Genomic DNA, 21,921 nt, shown 5'->3' with positions numbered 1-21,921 from the left:
TCACAACTGGAGAGGGCTTTGAGGGGACTGTCTGTGGAGAGAAATGCCAAGTAACTAACTGAAGTTTGGCCCCCATCGTCTCAGCAGCAATTCCAAGTCCGACTGGGAGAAAGGAATTGTAGGAAGAATTCCATTATAGCTGAGTGAGGAGTCAGGAGTAATTTAACACTGTATATCATTTGACTGCACCACAAAGTTACTAAAAAAGAAAAAAGCCTAAGAACATTAACTAGAGCTAAGTTCCATTTAAATTTACTTTGGAAATATACCTTCCTCGTTTTTCTTCTATATGTTTAGATTAGGTATATACAATTCCTTTTTCTTTTATACATTCATATTAGGTACATCAGGTCTTGCTTGAAGCTGGAAGCACCCTGTTGGACTGTAGTTCTGAAAAGGCATTTCTACATGGTTAATGAAAGTAACGTGGTTCAAGCATTAATTGAATACAGATTTGTGGAACACCTGCGTCACGCCAGCTGCTGGTGCTGAGGACAGGGCAGAGACCAAGGCAGACGTGAGCCCAGCCCTGTCCTGCCGCTTTCTAGTGACCTACTTAGAGACAGGGTTCATTCAGGCCTGCCTCAGATTTCTTCTTTTTCTTTCAAGAAGTCAGATTTTTCAGATTGAAATAATATACTTGCAGTAGACACTTGTCAAATTTGTGAGTGCCCAGCACCTTTTAGGCACTCTTATATTTGGGGATTTTCTCCAAGATATGATTCCTGCCTTCCTGAGGCAGAAACCCAAACTCAATTATATAGACTTTCTTGAAACTGGAGCATATGTGGTGGCCTAGGTGTTGCCAGTTGGGGCCCACATGACTCTCTGATTCAGAAGACAGCAGATCAAGGAGCCACGCTTCACAAAGATTCCATTTTCAAGAGGGGGAAGAATCCGGCTGTCCGGGGAGCACTGACAACGTTTTTGGCACCCAGTGTCCAGTAGTGTGAAATGTGGTGGTGTCTCGCTGCAGCCAGCACACGGAACAGTTGTGTCTGACTGTGCATATTGTAGGCCTCTCTGGCCATACCAGAGATACTGTGAGCTACCTAAGATTCTCAATTGCTTCTCTTTTAAAGACTAGTTAGAGTGAGTTCTATTCTTTGCAAAGAACTGTGACTAACACATATATTGAGCTACTGTTATGTGCTAGACTCTAAGCTGGTATATTCTATGTTACTTTATTTATTTATATATTTGTTTAAGATTTTATTTATTTACAGAGAGAGGGGAAAGGAGGGAGAAAGGGAGAGAAACATCGATCAAATTGGTTGCCTCTCATAGACCCCCAGCTGGGGACCTGGCCTGCAACCCAGGCATGTGCTCTGACCTGGAATGGAGCACGTAACCCTTTGGTCTGCAGGACTACAACACTCAACCCACCAAGCCACACAGGTCAGGGCTATCCTATGTTTTTGCAGACTTCATAAACTTAAAGTACACATTATTATACATTTTACAGATTTAAAAAACTGAGATTTAAAGGCCTAATCTGTGCCAGCCACTGGGACTACAGTATTGAACAAAATAGTTCCCTGCGACTATAAAAAGAATGGCATATTGTATTTTAAATGTCCCCTTACCAAAGTAAAAGGCACAGTACAGCAGCTGTCTGGAGAGAAGGACCTCAGCCAATCAGGCTTCATTTTAAATATAGAAAACTCCTAAAAATAGCTGCCCTGTCTCAACAGGTGATTGGTCCCTAAAAGAAGGGGCGAGAACTTAGGCCTCAGTGAAGGAGAGTGAAAGGACAGTGCTGTTGTTCCTAGCTTCTGTCACCGCGATGGCTCTGCCTCTGAAGATCTTGAGTCGGGGTTTGGCGAGTGCAGCCAAGGGAGACCACGGAGGGGCAGGAGGTGAGTGGGGACAGGCTTCTTGACCTTGCGACCCCCCCCCCCCCACCGGCTAATTCCCCACCCCCAGTCCTCTTGAGGCCCTCCCCGCGTCTCTCTCACCCCTGCCTGTGCCCCTTGCAGCCGGCACCTGGCGCTTCCTGACCTTCGTGCTGGCCCTCCCGAGTGTGGCGCTGTGCACTGTCAACTGCTGGCTCCACGCGGGCCACCACGAGCGCCCCGAATTCATCCCCTACCACCATCTCCGTATCCGCACCAAGGTATGCGGGCGAAACTTTGGCACTGGGTGGGAGCAGGCGGGGGTTCAGAGGCCCGGGGCTGACCACTCGCTCTCGGTTCTTTTCTCCACAGCCCTACTCCTGGGGAGACGGAAACCACACTCTTTTCCACAATCCCCATGTCAACCCTCTGCCCACGGGCTATGAACGGCCCTGAGGCCTGGGCGGAGGCCCCAGGCTCAATAAAGATGTGGAAGTTGTGTCCAAGGGCTCGGTGAGGACCTTGGGGGCCGGAGCTGAGCCGGCGTCGGGAAGCCCCAGGTGACTCTGATGCCTGTGTGCCCTGCGCCCCCCAGGGCCTGGTTTGCTAGGGGCTGAGGGAACATGGCTCCTTCTTGCTGGCCTATTAGCAAGTAGGGCTCAGGGCTGTAAACAGCTTTCACAATGAATGTGTAAACTCCGACTAACTGGAAACCACCCTGATTTCAAACATAGGATCTGCAGCCCTATATTGTGAGGCTTCACGACATAATTACAAGTGTGGGATATTTCGGTTGGGTCGTTCTTCATGACCACCTTTCATGGATCTCCTGTGTTCGTTTGGGAAATCAGATGCTCCTTTCTGGAAGCCTGGCTCTCCTAGATTCTGGGGACCCAACTGAAGGGGGACATTGGTTCAACTGGCTCTGGACATTTCATTCACCTTCTAAGACAGTCTGCTCACTGATTGCTGAGGAGGGTGAAGCCTGGGCTGAAACCCATTACCGACACACATAAAAAACTTCTATTGGTCTCCTTCCCTGACACTACTCACAGCACCACTGAGAGAAGACGATCACAGGCCTTAGTCACCTGAGAAAGAGCGAGAACATTCTTGATACCCACAAATAGGTTTACCCAGCCCTTCCTACAACGGCATTCAGACCCTGGATTAGAGCCATTCCATACAAGGAAAATATACCATAAATATCCTTGTTTAATGTGACAATTCTCATACATAAGAAAATTTATGCTGGCATCATGCCTGCTCCAGTAAAAAGTGGGTTGTCACTGAAGAAGTTTGGCAGATATGTAAAAACACAAAAGTCTTTGAAGGCCCTGGGAAGGTAATGTAGCACCTTGTAAGTTGCTCGGGCCAGTCCAGATCTGTGCAGAAGTTATTCCCACAGAAGTATATACATAGCCTAAGGCAAGACCAGCCCACAGGGTTAGAGATAAACAGGGAAGTAGATTATTAGGACAAAGGCAAATTTGGGGTGTCCCCGCTGAATGTGGCAGTGTCTTCAGGCTTGTCATCCAGCATTTCTTTGTACTGACGTTTGAAGAATCCAAGCTATGAAGGGAAGTTAGTCAGAAAATCTGGGTAAGAGGGCAGGGAAGAAAGTTGGGGTAAGGAAGAAGCTGAGAGAGAAGAGGGGAACTTGGCCGACTTGTATTTGTGTGCCAGAACACTGATGTGTACAATAGCTGTCATGTTTAGAGTCCACTGTGTTCAAAGAATAGTGCTTATACACAGAATCCAGAGAACAGCATAGATTCTGAAGTCAGGTAGGACTGCATACAGACTGTGGCCTCATTTCTGTCTTGCTTCAGGCACTCTGTGAGGTAAGCATTATTATGATTTCAAAAATGGGAAAAAAACCCCAGAGAGGTTGAGCAACTTACTTAACATTAAACAGTAAGACAGAGCCAAAATGTGCACGCAGGCCTGCCTGACTCCATTGTCTGGGTTTTTCCTGCTATACATACAATCCTGTCTGTGGGAGGGCTTGGGCTGCATGCTGTGAAGTGTGGGATGAAAACACTCACCTTGTAGAGTGTTGCTGTGATGAGAGCCAGCAGCAGCAGTCCTCCCACAGAGCTGCCCACAATGAGGGGGATGGGATCATAAACTTCATACTCCTCTAGCACCATCTCCATCTGATTTAGGGATCAGAAAGTATCAGATTTCTGCTGTCCCAGACTCTAATCAGGTTCTCCAACTTCTAACTTTCTCCCCTGCTTCCCCAGGCCAAATACCAATAGGTGAGATACAGAAGCACTCAAGTTTAAATACAAGTGTCCCACCTAGGGACATTCACCCTTCCTCTCTCTGGGCTTCTGAGCCCCCAAACCAGCAACACAGATTTAACATCAGAAGCCCTCTCACCAACCAGGCTACTGTCTACCACAGTCACTACCTGGGCTCTCAGAAACGCCTCCTGTCCTGGAAGCTGGGAATACACAGATCTGCTGAACGTGATTTCAGCCACACTCACGACCGATACCTTCTTCTGCAATGTCTGCAAAAGAGAGCAGGAGAGCTGGGGAACTAGCTCTGGGGGAAGCTCAGAGTCAGAGAAATGTCCTAGCTTGATGGGGGATGGGCACAGACATCACAGGTACCACCTGCGTCTGGGGGGTGGGACTGTGCTTTGGGCCTACACACCTGGCTGACCCAGCTGAAGCTGAGGTTGCCCTTCAGGATGAAGTCAAGCTCCTCCTGGATGCCGAAGGAGGGGATGTCACAGCGGAACCTCAGACACTCAGCAATGGAGCAGTCCTAGGGACCAGGAAATGGTATCAGGCCAGAGAGATGGGTTTGAAGGCAGAGGGTAGCATTAAACTGTCTGATTTAGGGGAGCAGCCACATCTGAATGCAGGACAGCTGTTCAGCAGACATCCATCTGAATGTGGCATGGACTGCTGAGTTAGATTCCTCTGATGTGTGGTTTAAAGTGGGGGACAGCCAGAGCCTTCTCACCAGCACATGATTCTTCTGAATGTGGGTGAGGAAGTTGGACTCCGTGGGCACCGTTCTCTCTGCAGAACACTGAATAGATGGGTTCTAGGAAGACACAGAGAGAAGCATCTCAGTGGGGACATCAGAGATTCATGAGGGTCACAAGAAATCCAGGTAAAGGGCTTTAGGGAAGGAGCCATGAACAGTCCTTGAGTACCTGGGGGTGGAGGATCTTCAGCCCTGTCCACACAGTCACCTGGTTCAGCTCCACAGGCACCAAGAAGCTGATGCTGACAGGCAGGTCCCTCTGTCCCAGGTTGTTCACCTGCACAGAGGGCAGTGAGGGTGAAGGCCATGCCAAATGCCACATCCCTCCCCCGTCTCGGGCTTCTGGGCCAGGGCCCCAGCCCATGCTCTTGAGTTGTCATCTCTCTTGAGACACCATGCTCTTACTTGCCTGGTATCTGTGCTGGGCCAGGCTGCTTCCCTGCTCCTCAGAGGCAGAGAAGTTGAGGTACTTGGTGGACTCCTCATGGCTGGGGAGAGAAGACACATGAGTGGGTTTGAAGCCTATAGGGGCCTCCTGAGGGAGGCTCTGACTGACAGCATGACAGGACAGGTGGTCACTGGGGCCTTGGGGTGCCCTGGAATGAGGTCTGTGTCTGACTTGGGGTACTGGGAAGATTTAGGGAGCGGGGCTGAGCTTCAAGCTGGGTACGAGGTGCTTGCAGAAGCTGCCCTCAGAGGAAACTGCCAGGTGGGGTTGGGCAGGGGGTGCATGAAAGGGACTGAGGCTTATGCCACTGACTCACTGGGGCAGTGGCAGCCAGGGCCTGCCCTCCCTCTCTGTGCCTGCTTTCCTTCCAGGCCTTCATGGGCATGGAGGGTGTGGCTGGGCGTGTGGGACATAGCACAGGTTTGGGGAGACTCAGGCTGACACTGTTGACAAATGTCTGCCGGTCACTGCACCTGTCTGGTCTCCCAGGGGCCTTCCTTGGGGCCCTTCTCTGCTGTTTCCTTGGCTTTTCTGTACCTGGGGCTTAGAGGTGAGGGAGGGAGAGCCCACAGCAGGCTCTTTACTGTGTCTCAGTGTAACAACGTCTCCTCAGGCTGGCCGAGGCCCGTGCCTGGAGACCCAGTGGCCAACATGGCCCCTTACATGGGTGGCTGATTCCACCTCTGCCCCTCCCTGTTCCCTGGGCCCCTGTCCTTTGCCTGGCAGTCCAAAGTCTAGGCTACCACTCCTACTCTGAAGTCGCATCTGGCTCTGCCAAGGGCTCCCCCAAGATGCCCAGTCTTGTCCTGGGAGCCCCTCTGAATGCCCCTTCCTATAGAGTCACGCCTGCAAAGGACAGCTGAGCTGTAGGGCCACACATGCCTAGACATGGTGTGCTCTCCCTGGGAGTGCCCTGCAAGCTGTGCTAACCCCAGTGCAAGCTCCAGGAAACAGACTAAGAGCTCCAGGAAACAGACTCTCTCGACTGGACTGCCAAGAGACCCCAATGTGCAGGTGACGACAGTGTGAAGCTCTGGGCAGGAGGATATCCAAAGAGGCACAGGTGTGCGAGTAGCGGGGGAATATACCCGGGCTGTCACGTGGGCCTATTACATATCGGGAGTGCACACATCCCACAAGGGCAGGGGTTTATGTCTGGTTTAGATTACACATAATAGATGAAGGCTCAGTAAGTCTTTGTTAACGTCAAATACATTCATGGAAAGCAACCACAGCACTGTGCCTGAAACATACAAATACGAGGAAGGCGTCTGCGCACACTCTTGACTCCCAGTTTCAAACACCTCAGCTACCTCTCATCCACCTTTCCTGGCAGCATTTAAGCTCTTCCTGACACCCCACCTCTGAAGCAGGCATGTTATTTCTTCCTATCCTCACGAAGGGGACTGGGAAGGGGAGGAGGAGTAGCTCTAAAACCCTGCAAGTTGTAAATCTGCTCTTTGCGATGAAGAACTGTCCCACCCAAATGCCTAAGGCCAAGTCCAAAGCCACAGAACCCTTCAATGTTTAGCTGAGGCCTCTTCTGACAGGAGGCCTTAACCACCTCAGGCTGCAGAACAACCTTGCTCCCCACTAAGGCTGTAAAAACCTTGAAGACAGAGACATCTCTCATATCTCTTCTGGAATCCAGCACAATCTTGGGGCTTTGGAGAAAGGATTCTAAGAAGAATTGTAACCTCTATTAACTGTAGAGTGTCATGATAATATCACTCTGATTATTGTCACAGCTAGCCCACAATAACTCTCGATGATTGATTAGTAAGTGCTACTACAGTTATCACCTAACGATTGAAAGGGTAGTGATAAGACCTAAATGTCCCAGACATTCAGGGGCTGCAGGGATGGAGAATCTCCCCATCATCAGAATGATGGAGAAGACCCTTTTCAGGTCTTGGAGTGGCACCTGCTGATCACGGTGTAGACAGCATACTTCACTGGGAGCTCCTGCTGGAAGGTGGTCTTGCTGGTCCTGGGGGTGTTATTCTCACTGGAGAAAGAGGAGGAACCATTGCCAAGTGCTCCTGAAGAGGAGGCTGGGCTCCAGGGGCTGTGGCCCGAGCCTGGGCCTGCTCACCTGGCCCTGCTCACCTGCTCACATTGGCCATTAGAAGCAGGCGGTCTCCCAGCATGGCCTTGGGGGAGACGTCAAAGGTGGCTATGAAGTTGATCTGAGGAAGAGGCAGGCAGGGGCGTTGGAAGTGTGGAGGTCACCAAGCAGTGACACTGGGAGGGGGCAGGGAAGTGGGACATAAAGCTGACCTGAGCCCCCTCACGGAAGATAAGGTGTTTGATGCTGCAGTGGGTGCTCCAGCTGTCCTGGCCTCTGGCTGGGGCGCTGTCACAGGTCAGGTGCAGGGAGCGTGACTGCAGCTGGCAAAGGCAGGTGAAATTAGGCAGGTGAGCATTTGCCAGTGTTCCAAAGAGACTCCATAAAGTAGTGACAGTTTCCTGGAATCTGCCCTGAGGTCATATTTTCAAAAAATCCTTAGAACTTAGACACTATCTGGTCAAACTTCTTCCTAATGTAGAATTTCAGATTTATTAAAGTTTCCCCCTTTTTATTTATTGTTATGTTTTAAAGGCTTGCTATTGTGGAAATGTTCAAACATACTAAGAAGTAGAGAGGCTAGATAAATCAACCCCCATGTACCTATCACTCAGCTTAAATTACCAACATTTTCTACTTGTGTTTTAATTCATCCTTTGGGGGAGAGAAACATCGACATGAGACAGAAATGTCAGGTGGATGCCTCTCATACCCACCCTGACTGGAGACCAAACCCACAACCCAGGCATGTTCACTGGCCAGGAATCAAACCAGTGACCCCTTGCTTTGCAGGACAACACCCAACCCACTGAGCCACACTGGTCAGGGCTCTACTTTTGTTTTATTCAGCTGCTCTCCACTTTTTTTTCTGGACAACTTAAAGCACATTTTGAATATTGCACCGTTGCATTCAGAAATACTTCCATGTATACCACCAACAGATAAGGGCATTTTTGGCATAACCACAAGACTCAACAGATCACACGCAGCAAAATTAGCAATAACTCCTTAACATCAGCTAATATCCAGGTCATGCTCAGTCTTCCGTACTTTGGCTCCAAAAGTGTTACTTTACAGCTCATTTGTGAAGTAAATATCCAACAAAGCCGCACATATGCATTTGTCTAGGCTGATATGTCTAGAAGTACTTTCAGTGATAGGGCACTCACCCCTCATGCAGCTAGGCCTTGCCACTTCTAGTGCATTCCTTCAAAGGTTAATCAAATTATGATCCCTTTGGCAGTACTAGTCAAAGAGAGACGTAAGAGGCCAACCAGACCAATGCAATGTGTAGGCCTAGTTTATATGCTGGTTCAAAGAAATCAGGTGTAAAAGATACTTTTGAGTCCATTACAGAAACTTTATTCTGGTCTAAATACCAAGGACTCATTCATTTCATTGGGTGTGATATTGGCACTGGGCCATGTAGGATGTGGGGACTGTCCAGAACCATGGGGTGAAATAGGGAGGACTGACGTGATGTCTGGGGTTTGTGTCAGAGTACTTCAGCCAAGAGGGGGAAAAGCCAGATGAAATATACATAGCAAAACGTTGATAACTGATGAATCTGGGAGATAGGTTTTGGAGAGGTGTGTTGATGTACTCTCTACTTTTGAAAATGTTTAACATTTTTCATAAAATTTTTGTTAAAAATCTGTTTCTTTTGACTGCCATGGTCCTAGTCCTGTCTTCTAGAACAGGGATCGCTAAATGATAGCCACCACCAGTTTTTACAGGTACACTTTCATTGGAATGCAGCCATGCTCATTCATTTACAAATGGTCAATGGCAGCTTTCCCTCTGCAGCAGCAGAGCTCAGTGGATGTGAAAGACAGTGTGTGGCCCACAAAGCCGAAAGATTTGTATTCTAGCCCATAATAGAAAAGGTATGCCAAGACATGATCTAGACTCATGGGGGTGTCCAAGCTGTGACCTGCAGGCCCCACGCAGGCCAGAATGGAGATGAATGTGGCCCAACACAAAATCATTAATTTATTTAAAACATTATGAGATTTTTTGTGACTATGTGTTGCAATGTATTTAACGTGTGGCCCAAGACAACTCTTCTTCCAGTGTGGCACAGAGATGCGTGTGAAAAGGTTGAACGCCCCTGCTAGAGTAACTGATAAACTTAACGGGACAGTGTTTTAAAATAATTGAAGGCCAAGAGATGTTTTCCTTTAAAAGTAGAATATTGATATGATGTGGAATACAAAGAAATTTAAGGCAGGGTCCCCTCCCTGTCCACATCAGCAGCTTCCTGGGAACTCATTCCTCATGGTCCTGATTCCTTAAAGATGCGATGCCCAGAACTGAACACAACGTGAGCTGAAGCAAGCCCTGGATAGCACAACCCTGTCTGTCCAACCAGATCAGCCCAGACCTCCTGCTTTATGAGAGGCTGCTAAGCAATGGCAGCCCCAGCCAGAGCTTTAACCCAGCACAGGAGTCTCTGCTGATCTCCAGTCATAAGCTACTGCCTTCCCCAGAGGCAACAATACCTGGCTCTCTGCCACACGTCGAAAAGACAGCCCCGCTGGGTAGGAGAAGGTGACTGTGGTTCCATAGGAGTCCTCCCCTTCATTCCACACTTTCACTTCCATGTTCAGCTCTAGGTTACTCCCCACCACCAGGGTCTTCAAGCTAGGTGTTGGGGTAGAGGGCAGGAGAGGACTCTGTGACTGGGGCTAGAAATGGTCTGGGGATAAAACACAGAGTGGGGAGGTGGGGAAACATGGGGGGTAGGGTGTCTGGTTTCTGAGCACAGGATAGACGTGTTAGGGATAGCCAAGCAGGAGCTTTAGATTCCAGGAGGTGGGGCTGGGAGACCAGGGCAGGCCTACCGAGGTGGAAGCTCACCCTGAGAAACCAAAAGAGATGCCCAGGTCATCTTGGCAGACGTGGTCAGCTCCGCAGTTCTTCTCAAAGGGGAGCTGAGAGGGAAGGCAAAGTGGAGTTTTCTCCAAGGTCTGGAGTCCACACCTCCACTCCCTCCTGCAGAGCCCGACCCCAGGACTCACAGAGGCCGTGTAGTATCTGGGGACATCCGTAGCCAGCATAGGCTGGAGGTCTCCAAAGGAAGAGATGGGGTTGCCCACCAGGGAGAAATTGAGACCCAAGCTGATGGGGGTCACTGAGTCTTCCACACAAGCCTAGAAGACAGACAGTGAAGAGAGCAGGTGGCTAAAGAAGACAGCCTCACAATCACTAGCTGTGTCCTGTCTCCTCACCTGTAAAATGGGGTCACAATGACACCTACCTGCGTTCGTTAAACACTCATCGCTGAGCCTGCCATGAGAACCTCTGCTGTGGTTGTGCTCTGCCTCGGCTCCCCCTTCCCCAGCCTCCCACAGGCTCACTCTGTTCAGGGTCTGCTCAAACTTCACCTGCTCCCAGAGGCCTCTGGACACTCCTCTCCTCTCTCCTTGGCTTTGTCTTTCTTCCCAGCATTCATCACTACTTGATACCTCTTATCTAGAAAATTGATTGCTTTTGCCATTTCTCCAGCTCTCCCCCAGCCAGCATGCACTGTTTTGTCATCTGCTGTGTCCCTGGCACCTAGGACAGGGTCTGTCTCAAAGGAACAAGTCCATACAAGAATCCCAGCCCATTGCCAGGTAGTTCTCTGAAGCAGCCATACTGTTTCTTGAAACGCAGCTGTGTGATTTCCAGCAGTTGCAGCCAACCCGTTCATCCCTTCATTCACCCACCTGCTAATCCACTCACTCATTTGGCTAACAAATGTTAAGCCCCTCCTGCACACAAGGTGCGTTGTTCGTGCTGAGCCAGCACGAGAACCAGAACATGCCTGTCCTTTCCCTGCCCAGCCCACTGCCAGCCTCAGAATCACCTCCATCCCCAGGACTCCCAGACCCCCTCACCAGAAGGAGCAACTTCACATCCTCACAATGCTGTCCCAGCCCAAGAACTCTGACATGAGTGAGACTCCGATTTCTTGTCTCCTTGAAAATGGCACGGGGATTCACATGACCAGGGTCCAGGGTCAAGTGAAGGGTCACGGTGCTTTGGAGGTCACCTATAGGGGAAAGTAGGGAATGCGGAGGGCTGAAAGAACCAGGAGCTCCCAGGTGGGCAGAAGGGCATGTTAAGGAGTTCTGAGCTGGAGGACACCAGGGATCAGGTAGTCCTGAGCCAGAGAGGACTCACCCAGCTGGTTCTTGGGACGTTCATAAATGTGAAGGCAGACATTGGCATCACCCAGTTCCTGGACAGAGGACGTGTGCTCCTGACACTCATACACAGACCTAGCAATCTCTGCAGGTGTTATGTAGACATTGACCCACACCCTCAGCACAGGTCTGGTCCTGTGGGCAGAATGAAGAGCTGAGGACAAGCCCTTGGTCTCAGGAGGGCAACCTGGGGTGGGAGTGTGGAGACCGGTGCCCTAGGTAGAGCTCAGGACCATGTGGAGAGCGTCTGGGCAAGGGGGTTCTCACCTGAGCAGCAGTGCACGCCCCTGGGCCCCCACGGCCAGGTCCACAAGTCCATCTAGGGTGAGATCTTGACCGCCACTCAGTGACTGTCCAAAATGCTGGAGTCTGGGGGAGAACTGGGATCCCGTGATCCTCTGGACAGACAGGGAAAGGCAAGCCAGTTTGGGGGGGCGAGAGGAACAAGTTGGAAGTCAGCAACAAGAGGAATGGGGAAGTAGGAACGTGGGAGACTGAAGGGGTGAGTAGTGAAAAGAGATCACCAAGAAAAGTGCCTGACAATGAGGAGGTGGGGTGGGGCAATGAGGACTGGAGAAAAAGAGATTCCTAAGACATGATAGAAGCGGTGGTGATGGAAAGACTGACCTGGTGACCTGAATTTCATTTCTTCACTCATCTAGTGTCAGGTTCCAATTCTGGCTCTTCCACTTACAAGCCATGAGTGAGGCCATGGGCCCGGATTCAATCTTTCTGGGCCTCATTCTCCTCACCTTTCACATGAGGATAATAATACCTCAGACTTCAGCTGTTAGTAGCAAATGAATGAATTCCTATAGTTCTTAGAACAGCACCTGCAACGTGGTCACAGTTCAGTACTGATGATGATGAGTCTCAGGGCTGAAAGGGACCTCAGAGCCCATCCAGTCCCACTTTCCTCTTCTCAGACAATGCCAAGGCCACACAGCCTTTAAAGGACCAACTGCAGACCTGAAATCTGATCCTCCAACCCCATGCCCAAGGCCTCTGTCTGGTCCCTGTGTCTTTAGAAGACAAGGAGGGATCAATAGGGATCCCTCACACAGACTCTGTGCTCCAGGCCCCTGCCTCCCCTGGGGTCCCTTTTATTTCCATCGCTCCTGTAATGAGGAGTGCTCCCTTGGAGGATGTGCCCTATAAATCTTTGGGCATTGTTGGGACTGGCAGGCATTAAGAGCAGTAGTAATAAAATAAAACAGGAAGTTATCCATTCCCAAGGAATATAGAGAGGAAAAGGGCTATAGAAACAGCACGGACACAGTCAAATGGCTTTGCCCTCAGGAAAACTAATTTCACCCCCATATCCTCACGCTGGTGCATGGGAGCCTGGGGAACAAGGCAAGACTTTCCCAGTCAAGTGTGTGGTGTCACATGGCTTGTAGTGCAGAAGGAAGACCATGATTGGCCATGGATCAGGAAAGGCCTCCTCTTGGAATCAGGACTCGTGGGTATAACCCAGGAACTATTAGCAATCAAGGGTCTATGGAGATGTGCCTCTTAGCCAGTGCAGCAAGGGGAAGTTAAAGAAGTTGCTGTGCACTGAATGGAGTTTCATGGCAACTGGCTGATTCTCATGACTCTCAACAAAGCCTTTCGCCCTCTTCCTATCGTTCCAAGTTCTTGAAAACCCCATTCAGGTGTTAAACAGTATCAACAGTAATTGATTATGATGTAACAGCTCTTATGGCCAGGCACATATGTACATGTGTGCTATGTAGGCACTATATGTACGTATATGTACTAACTCGTTTAATCCTCCCAGAAGCAGCCTGATAAGGTTTATTTCCACCACCATTGCACCAGTGTGGAAACTCAGCACAGACAGCTGAGTAATGACCAAGATCACATAGCTGGCAAGTGACAGAACTCAGGGATCTCCTGTGCCTTTTTTTCTAACAACTTTTTGAGATATAATTCACATACTGTACGATTTACCCATTTAAAGTATACACCTCACTGTTGTTCAGGATTTCACAGGGTCGTACAACCATCGACAAAGCAATTTTAGAACATTTCCAGCACCCCAGAAAAGGAACCTTCTTCCCTTTAGCACTCACGCCTTTGCCCCTCATTCCCCTCCACCCCCAACCTCTGACAACCACTGATCTACTTCCTGTCTCTATGGATTGGCCTATCCTGCAGATCTAGTATAAGTGGAATCTTACAATAAGTGTTCTTTCACGCCTGGCTTCTTTCACTCAGCATAATGTTTTCAAGTTTTACCTGTATTGTAGCATGTGTCAGTTCCTCATCTCTTTTTATGTTGGAGAACATTCCATTGTGTGGCTGTACCACGTTTTATCTGTCTGTTCATTAGTAGATAGACATTTGGGTTGTTTCCACCTTTCACTGTTTATGAATAGCGCTATTAGAACATTTGGTGTGTAACCTTTTGTTTTGTAACCTTTTGTGAGCATATGTTTTCAGTTCCCTGGGGTAGAATTGCTGGGTCACACAGTAACTCCAACATTTAACCTTTAGAGGACTGTTTTCCAAAGCAGCTGGGCCATTTCACCTTCCCACTAGTGGTACATGAGGGCTCCAGATGCTCCACATCTTCCCCTTGTTGTTATCTGTCTTTGGTATTCTAACCATCCTAGTGGGTGTGAAGCAGCTTCTCAGTGTGTTTTCAATTTGCTGATGACTGACGACTAATGATGTTCCACATCTTTTCATGTGCATATTGGTCCTTTGTAGATCGTCTTTGGAGAAATGTCTACTCAGATCCTTTGTCTGTGTTTGAATTGGGGCTTCCTTGACTTCTGCCAAGGGAAGCAGCACTCTCTTCTCAGGGAACCCTGCCCCACTGGGTGAAGGCTCCTGCCTAGATGGGCATTTGGCAGGGTTACTGATGGCAGCAGGAAATGAAATCATGCAGCATCCAGGGAGATGCAGGGGTGAGTGGACAGGCAGGCTGAGCAACCAGACCTAAATTGATAGGCAACAGGGAGCCACCAAGAGTCTTGGCCAGTGGGTTAGAAGTCAGAAGAACGGAGCCTCTCATCACCATTCCTGACCCACTACAAACCTTGGACAAGTCAAGGCACTTATCTTCTCTAGGCCCCAGATTTCATCCCCAAAATGTGTTTGCTAATGCCTGGCCTATGTACCTTGTAAAGCTGCTGGGGGATTAAAAGCCCTGGGTGGAGAACCTACTCAAGTATCAAGTCTCTATACAAAGCAGAGAATGTACCAGTCCATACTTGCATTTCTAGAATCCCATAGATTTTGTTTGCTGCCTATAAGATGCTCAGCAGTGGGCAAGGAGGTAAGATGTGATAACAGAGAATTTCTAGGTGGCAGCATGGAAGACCAGGAGAAGCAAGGAGAAGGTGTTGGTAGTGATGGGATCTGCAACAGGGCCTCACCTGGCTGTGGGAGGGGCTGATGCCCAGTCCTGAGGTCCCATGAAACAGGTAGACAGCTCCCTGGTTCTCCTGTTCTCCCGGGGCCCCGATGGCCACATCTGCCAGCTTGTCCCCATTCACGTCCCCCAGCACAGTCAGAGCTGTCCCGAAGCGACCCCAGGGGTGGCCCTGCTCCCCACGGAGAATGCCCTCACACTGCCACCTAGCTCTCTGCAGAACAAAACCAATGCAACCCCTCAACCTGGGAAACCCCTCCACCCCACACCCAGCCCCACCCAGCCCCACCCAGCCCAGGTCTGGTCATCAGCCACTCACCCCCCGAGGCAAGGAGCACACAGACACCTGGCCCCCCCGGGTCGGCTCGTAGTAATGGGGAGCCCCAATGAGGACCAGGTCAGAGCTGCCATCTCTGTCCATGTCCACGGAGCACAGGGAGGCCCCAAAGTAAGAGCCAATCTGGAAGGTAGAGACTGAAGTCACCCTGTCTGCCCCCACCAGAGGGGCACCCTTCTGGGCCAAGTTCCACCTCTCCCCAGGCACAAGCCCCAAACCCCTTCATCTCCTCCCTCTCCAGCCCTGGAGACCCTGCCACCCTCACGTTCCTCCACACCCAACCTGGGTCCCTGTGACTTCAGCCATTGGCCTCCATTTCCTGGACATCTGGGTAAAGATGACAACCTTCCCGGTGTGCTGATGTCGGGGAGCCCCCAGGACCAAGCTCTGCACCCCCTTCCAAAGGGCCAGCTCAATGGAGTAACCTGAGGGGGCCAGACCTCAGCACAAAGGCTTGCATGCTCCTGCCCCCCAAGCTGCCCCTCCCAGGCAGCTCATGTCCCACCTGTCCTCACAACCAAAGCCTTTTCTCACCCAGGTAAGAGTCCCTCATGTCCACATTCTCCTGAGACATGTTGATGAATGTGGGGCTCACATTCGGGGGGTACACAAAGGCACCTCCAGACCAGCTGAAGCTCCCCACAGCCCCCAGAACTGGTCCATCCTGTGGAGAAAGGATTCTGGGGCTGAGCAGGGGAAGCGAGGAGAGATAGCAATTCCAAAGCAATCCCTGCCACCAACTGTACTCACTCATATGACATCTACCTGCACCTTCCCTCCCCCCTGCTCCCTCATCAGTGGCCTTGAAAGGACCACACTCACGGGTGTAAACACAGCACTGAAGCCCTCCTGGGACATCTCCAATTCGAAGGTCCTACTGCTTATTGTCTGTGTTCCTAGGGGAAGCCATGACACTTGGGTTACATGGGGAAAGACAGGGTTTGCCAGGTCTTAGACACCTTAGCTTTAAGAGGATCTAACGTTATAGACTAATACCCAAAGGGAAGGGTCAGTGCCCATGACCTGGAGGTCCAAGATTCAAGAAGAAAAGGCACTTATCGAAAGAGGATTTCTGAAGTGAGTAGTCCCATCTCTGACTTACCCTCAATGGCAAAGATCTTCTCTTTTAGTTTGTTTTGGATGTCTCTCAAAGCATCAAAGTTCTCCACTTTAAATATATATTCACTGGAGGGCCTTGATGCAATGTCATTTAATTCTTTCCAGGAATGTTTCTTTTGAAACGCGGATCCAACCTGTCCCCAACAAAACCCATTCAATGAAAATAATCACAAATCTAAAGTTCCTACCACTTTGTGAGTACTGATGTCCTCCAATAACACTGCAAGGTCAATATTATTAGACTCAGTGCACAGGAGAGAAAAAGGAGCTCAGAAAACAAGAAGTTTAGGGAAAGGAATCAGGGTCCCCAGGCTAGCACAGTTTTCATCTTGAATGTAGTAGAAGCTAAGAGAGCGGGATGGGCTGGGGGTTTCTGTCATTGAAAAGGAAGTTGCTTTAAGAGGAAGCTGTGGGAGGGCATTGCCACATCCTACCCCAATTGCATAGCGAATGATGCCTGCTGCCTCAGCCATAGGGATGACATCCTGATAACCCAGGGGGTCTCCTTTTTTCTCTCCATCAGTGATGACAATGAGGATCTTGGAGGCATCCTTTCGGGCCCCACTTTGGGCACTGAATTGTCTATTTCTGTCAGGGGAGAAGAGGGTCCAGTGGCCATTGAACAGAGGTGCTGCCAGCCCCTGATGCCTTCGCGAGCATGAAGAGCTGGAAAGCCCTCATCCTACTAAGAGGCTCCCAGCTTGGTGAGGAGACCACAGGTGGAAACTCAGTCCCATCTGTCCCTTTTTCATGGAGACAGATAAAACCCAGAGGAAAAGCAGACACTGTAGGGAAGGACCTGGAAGAAGTCAGCACTCACATGACCCTCCTGATGGCTGTGGCTGTGTGCGTGAACCCTCCCAGCTGATGCACAGACTTCAGCAGGCTTAGTGGGTCTGAGGTGTACATGAAGTCTTTGAAAGTGAAGTGATCCCAGAAGTTGCTGGAGAACTGCGTCAGGGAGAACTAGGAGAAGCAGGTGGGGCTGGCACCAAGGCCACTCCACTAGGACCCCAAGTGTACCTCCTGCAAGCCTTCCCAGAGGGTCCTGCACACTCCCCTTCCCTGCTTCGAGGGCACACCTGGGTGCTGGGTCTCTGGAACTGTCTCATCACAGCCTCCACGAAGCTCAGCATCTTGACAAAATTTGTAGAAGAAATGCTGCCAGAGCCATCAATCAGAAAGACGATGTCCTGCTCCTGCCTTGGGCACTCTGCAGAAGGAGGTAGCACCAGTCCTCTGAGGAACACTCCCAGAGCCCAGGATCTCAGCCTCCTGGTGACAAGAACTCACCCTTTCCTAACCCCTGCCCAAACCAGGGCTCCTAAGTTTCCTAAAGTCTCTGAAGAGGCTACATCTGTGATTCACCTGTTGACACCTGCACAGCAGCCTGGTTGATAAAAAACAGTGAAAGCTCCTCCAATCCAGATGGTAAGAAGCTGCTTCCCCACTTCTACCTCAGTGGTCTGTACCTCTCCCCATGGGCCCCCACTCTTCTTTCCACAACATCTCCACTCTGCTTCAGCCCTTGGCTGGGGTCTCTCCTCATTGGTTAGTGCTTAACTGAACTTTTGTTAATTTTTTTTTATTCATCTCCATAGGACTGTCAAAAATTGCTAATGTTGCCCTGGCTAGTGTTGGCTCAGTGGATGAATGCTGGCTTACAAACCAAAAGGTCACTGGTTCAAATCCCTATTCAGGGCTCATGCCTGGGTTGCTGGTCAAGTCCCCAGTTGGGGGCATGTTAAATTGACATTTCTTTCCCTCTCTTTCTCACTCCCCTCTCTCTAAAAATAAATATAAAAAAGCCTTAAAATTTTAATTGTCCATGCTAACTACATGTCAAGTTGTCATGGTGAGGTATTGGGAAAAGTTTTCAATTAGCAATAATTGAGCCTTGGATAAACTTCATGGGCTATGGTACTGCCCCTGTTCAAAACTTTGTTAAGTAATTTTAATATTACTCCTCACAATAGCCACACACTGGTCCCATTTTGTTCTCAGCTTAAATATAGGATCCCACTCCCCTCCTAGGTGAATGCAGAATATGTCTTCAGAAGACAAGCTTTCCCCAGCTCTCATCTCCCTTTCTGCCCCCAGAGGCCTCCCAGCAGAGAGAGTGATATTCTCAAGAAAGCCCAGGTGCATGTGGGTAAAGTTATACAACCTTGAAGGTGTTTAAAAGGGGCACTTTCATTCAGTGGCCAGATGTCATTTCCCCAAGGGCCCTGAGTGAATATGAAACCAGGGAGGGGGCCTCAGTCGCCGTGGGCTGGGTCTGAAGAACTCACTGTTCCACTACTTCATCTCACATTCCCATGAGCACTGGGGAAGCCAGGCCCTGTGACTCAACCTGCATGTGTGTGTATGTGTGAAACATACACATTCACACTGCCTACCCTCATCACCCTTTCCCAGGCTGCTGTACACACCAATTTTCATCCAACATACAGGGTGAAAATACTGGGTGAAAATAAATTCCCTTCTCTCTAAAATAATAGCAGTTGGCATTAACTGAGCCCTCACCACATGCCAGGCATTGTGCTAACCCCTGGCCATGGAACATCTATGTTACTCTCGGTGTTGGATGTATTGATCATATCCATCTGACGATGTTAAGGAACTGAGGCTCAGGAGGGTAAGGTCAGAGGAAATGTCCTACAGTGAGACAGTAAAGCAGCTATGACTCCCCAACCTGTGTTTGAACCACTCCATAACCCAGTAAAAATTTTTTCCTCTTTCTTATCTGCTCTGGCAAGAGTGTCTCTGGCCCCACTGTATTCCCAGCCAGGTGTGTGTGGACTCCTCTAAAGACCCAATAGCCCAAACACTCACCCTGCAGGGCAGCTGGGAGCCTCTGGGCCTTCCAGGAAGGGGAGGCCAACAGAAAGCAGAACCCGGTCAAGTACATGTTCTCCTTGCATGCATGGTGCACAGTGGGGCCACAGGCCTGGGGACAGAGGGCATTAGTGGGAGGGGATGCCCCTGCCTCTGTCCCACCCACCCCATTCCAGCACCTCCACCTTCCACAGGAGCCCCAGCTCCAGCAGTCCCAGGTCCCCACTTCTTCCCCTGGGATGCTCTTGTGGCCCAGGGCAACTCACCAGCAGCTGAGAGGGGTTGGTGGCAGCTGTCAGGGATAGGCCCAGGGACATGTTCACAGCTTCTGGGGGGACTAAAGGGACATATATGTGCATGGTCACCTTAGGACAGAGGAGGATGTGTGTATCTGGGCAGAGTTTAGCTCATCCTTAGGAGACAAGGAGGTCTGGCACACGAAGGGGCTTCCATGTCTTGATGGATTTACTGGTAGAACAAGGGTACAATGGGTGGGGAGGCCTGCAGGGGTCAGGAAGCCTGTCTAAGGGTAAGGATCTACAGACAGAGCTGAAGCTAGAAAATTAGTCCCTTGTACCCACCCACAGACTCCGTAGAGCATGGGAGTCTGGATCTTGGTCTCAGGGAGGAACAGTGACTCACCCTGCAGGTCAATGGGCTGACAGGTGGCTGTGCTATAGGCACACTGGTAGAGGCCTCCTGTTTGGTTGAGAGCCTTTATTTCCTGGGGGGCTCCAACTACCACCCTGGGGAGAGACAAAGAACACTGCAGTTAAGAGTGCAGACACTACAAAGACAAATACCATATGATTTCACTTATATATGGAATCTAATGAACAAAACAAACAAACAAAACAGAAACAGACTCATAGATACAATGAACAGAGGATTGCCAGATGAGAGGGGGATGAGGGAGCTGGCTGAAAAAGGTGAAGGGATTTAGAAGTACAAATTGGCAGTTATAGAATAATCATAGGGATGTAAAGTACAGCATAGGGAATATAGTCAATAATATTGTAAGTTGCCAAGTGGGTACTAGAATTATCAAGGGGATTACTTCGTAAATTATATAATTGTCGAAACACTATGCTGTGGACACTATAGCCAGACTGCCATTCCAGCAAATTTGCTTCATCTCTCTGCCTCAGTTTCCTCATCTGTCAAGTGGAGATTAATAACAACTTAAGTTCTGCATGGGAGGGATTTTTGTCTGTTTTATTCTCTGGAATATGCCTGGCTATATTGAGACATGCAGTAAGTACTCAATAATTGTTGCATTGAGAACTAAATCAGTATCCACATAAAATATGACACAGTGTGTGGCACCTAGTAAATGCTCAATAAATGTTAGCTGTGATAGTTGAGATGGTAAGACAGTTTTTGCTTTCAGTTCAACTCTTCATAACCTTGGGGGAATTGCCCTATCAGACAGAAAGAAAAATCTTGTGAATAACAGGAGAACAGAACCCTCTGTAGGGAGAGAGTTGATAAGAGCCAAAGGTCAGTCACCACTTGGTCCTCACCAGGAGTTGGCATACTGGACCACACTGTGTCCAACCCAGCACTGTCCATGAGGAAGGTTGTTGGCTTGTCTGTGTCCAAGTTGAAGCAGAGAGAGGAAGCCAGGCTGGAGAAGAGGGTGAGGAGAGAAGCTTTGGAAAAGGGTTTTCCTTCTCTTCCATCTCCCTGGGCTCAACCCCTAGTCTCCCCTGCAGGCCAGTGTCACAATGTTCCCAGGTCTTCTGGACTCCCAGGCTTGGACCATCCTTCAGCTTTGTTTCTCTCTTTCAGATGGCCCAGAGACAGTTCTCCACCCAATGGCCTACGGGCAAGTTTCAATTCTCCATTTCTGCCAAGCAACACCCCAGCTCTAAAGCCCCTATCCCACCCTTACCCTGGGGCTCCTAAGAGGGAGAATCCACAAAAATTTGGGGCCAAGGGGGCACTGTGGACAGAGCACAAAGTTAACTTGTTTTGCCTACTTGAGAAATCTCTAGATTGTCCAGGAAACTGGCCTCTCTCCCAGAATCTCGTAAACTCCCTTCAAATTCATTCCTCAACCTCCTCTCTCTCCACAAACTCCAGATCTCAAACTCTAGATTCCTTCCTAATGTCTGAGTCCAAAACATGTGCATTCTCAGCTCTCTCCCCACCTGGATTCTAATCCCTTCATTCCCCTTCATCGGGGCCCCTGGCTTACCCATCAACAGAAGAAGGGATGTCCTGGTCCTGGTCATGACTGGAAGGTCAGACATGGCCTTCCAAAGCCCCTGAGCTTTGGGGGAAGGCTAGATGTTCCAAGATGCCAAGGGAACAAGTAAGCAGAGACGTGGTCAAGAGGCTGTTGTTAGACAGGGAAGTTGTCAGAATGACTCAGAAGTAGAGGGTGGAGAATATGACTAAAATATGCAGAGAAAGGGGCTGAGGCAGCCACACTCCCATCCAGGAGTCTTTCTGACCAGAGATGACTTGACTTGCCCCTTTTGCCTCACCAACCTAGACTTGTGTGGATGCCAGTCCTTGTCCTGACCCACCTCTCCCAATTTTCCTTGTTGTACTGCCTGAAGGTTCCCTTGACCTCAAGAGAAGGAAGGGGAGAAGTCAGGGTGGGCTAAGGGTCCTAATGGAGACTCTGATGGGAACCCTCCACTTCTAGCCTGGAAACCTCTAGGCCAAGGGGTCTTCAAGCATCTGG

General features: G+C 49.7%; 2 protein-coding genes and 1 pseudogene across 2 annotated transcripts in view; 1 reads left to right on the top strand and 2 right to left on the bottom strand.

Annotated features, from left to right (window-relative positions):
* Positions 1–1,755: 1,755 nt before the first annotated feature.
* LOC114507340 (cytochrome c oxidase subunit 6A2, mitochondrial) lies at positions 1,756–2,337 on the top strand. Its single transcript, XM_028525215.2, has 3 exons — positions 1,756–1,859; positions 1,980–2,116; positions 2,208–2,337. Exons 1-3 carry the CDS (start codon positions 1,787–1,789, stop codon positions 2,289–2,291), a joined length of 294 nt encoding a protein of 97 aa, XP_028381016.1. The 5' UTR covers positions 1,756–1,786; the 3' UTR covers positions 2,292–2,337.
* Positions 2,338–3,030: 693 nt separating this feature from the next.
* ITGAX (integrin subunit alpha X) overlaps positions 3,031–21,921 on the bottom strand; it is a 29,291-nt gene continuing 10,400 nt past the window's right edge. The window contains 30 exon segments of the mRNA XM_036020097.1: positions 3,031–3,407; positions 3,884–3,994; positions 4,255–4,356; positions 4,503–4,616; positions 4,818–4,901; positions 5,014–5,121; positions 5,254–5,332; positions 7,217–7,300; positions 7,402–7,481; positions 7,573–7,689; positions 9,862–10,003; positions 10,220–10,293; positions 10,381–10,512; positions 11,242–11,396; positions 11,528–11,685; positions 11,818–11,948; positions 14,937–15,146; positions 15,252–15,392; positions 15,552–15,694; positions 15,804–15,933; positions 16,092–16,165; positions 16,372–16,522; positions 16,823–16,976; positions 17,209–17,354; positions 17,471–17,601; positions 19,224–19,338; positions 19,493–19,563; positions 19,869–19,972; positions 20,750–20,783; positions 20,786–20,853. Of these exon segments, the coding sequence (XP_035875990.1) occupies positions 3,309–3,407; positions 3,884–3,994; positions 4,255–4,356; positions 4,503–4,616; positions 4,818–4,901; positions 5,014–5,121; positions 5,254–5,332; positions 7,217–7,300; positions 7,402–7,481; positions 7,573–7,689; positions 9,862–10,003; positions 10,220–10,293; positions 10,381–10,512; positions 11,242–11,396; positions 11,528–11,685; positions 11,818–11,948; positions 14,937–15,146; positions 15,252–15,392; positions 15,552–15,694; positions 15,804–15,933; positions 16,092–16,165; positions 16,372–16,522; positions 16,823–16,976; positions 17,209–17,354; positions 17,471–17,601; positions 19,224–19,338; positions 19,493–19,563; positions 19,869–19,972; positions 20,750–20,783; positions 20,786–20,853 (3,442 nt within the window). The 3' untranslated portion in view covers positions 3,031–3,308.
* LOC114513662 lies at positions 18,199–18,329 on the bottom strand (annotated as a pseudogene).

This window comes from Phyllostomus discolor, chromosome 3 (genome assembly GCF_004126475.2).
Source record: "Phyllostomus discolor isolate MPI-MPIP mPhyDis1 chromosome 3, mPhyDis1.pri.v3, whole genome shotgun sequence".
NCBI lineage: Eukaryota > Metazoa > Chordata > Mammalia > Chiroptera > Phyllostomidae > Phyllostomus > Phyllostomus discolor.
This window is presented reverse-complemented; position numbering and strand designations above follow the sequence as displayed.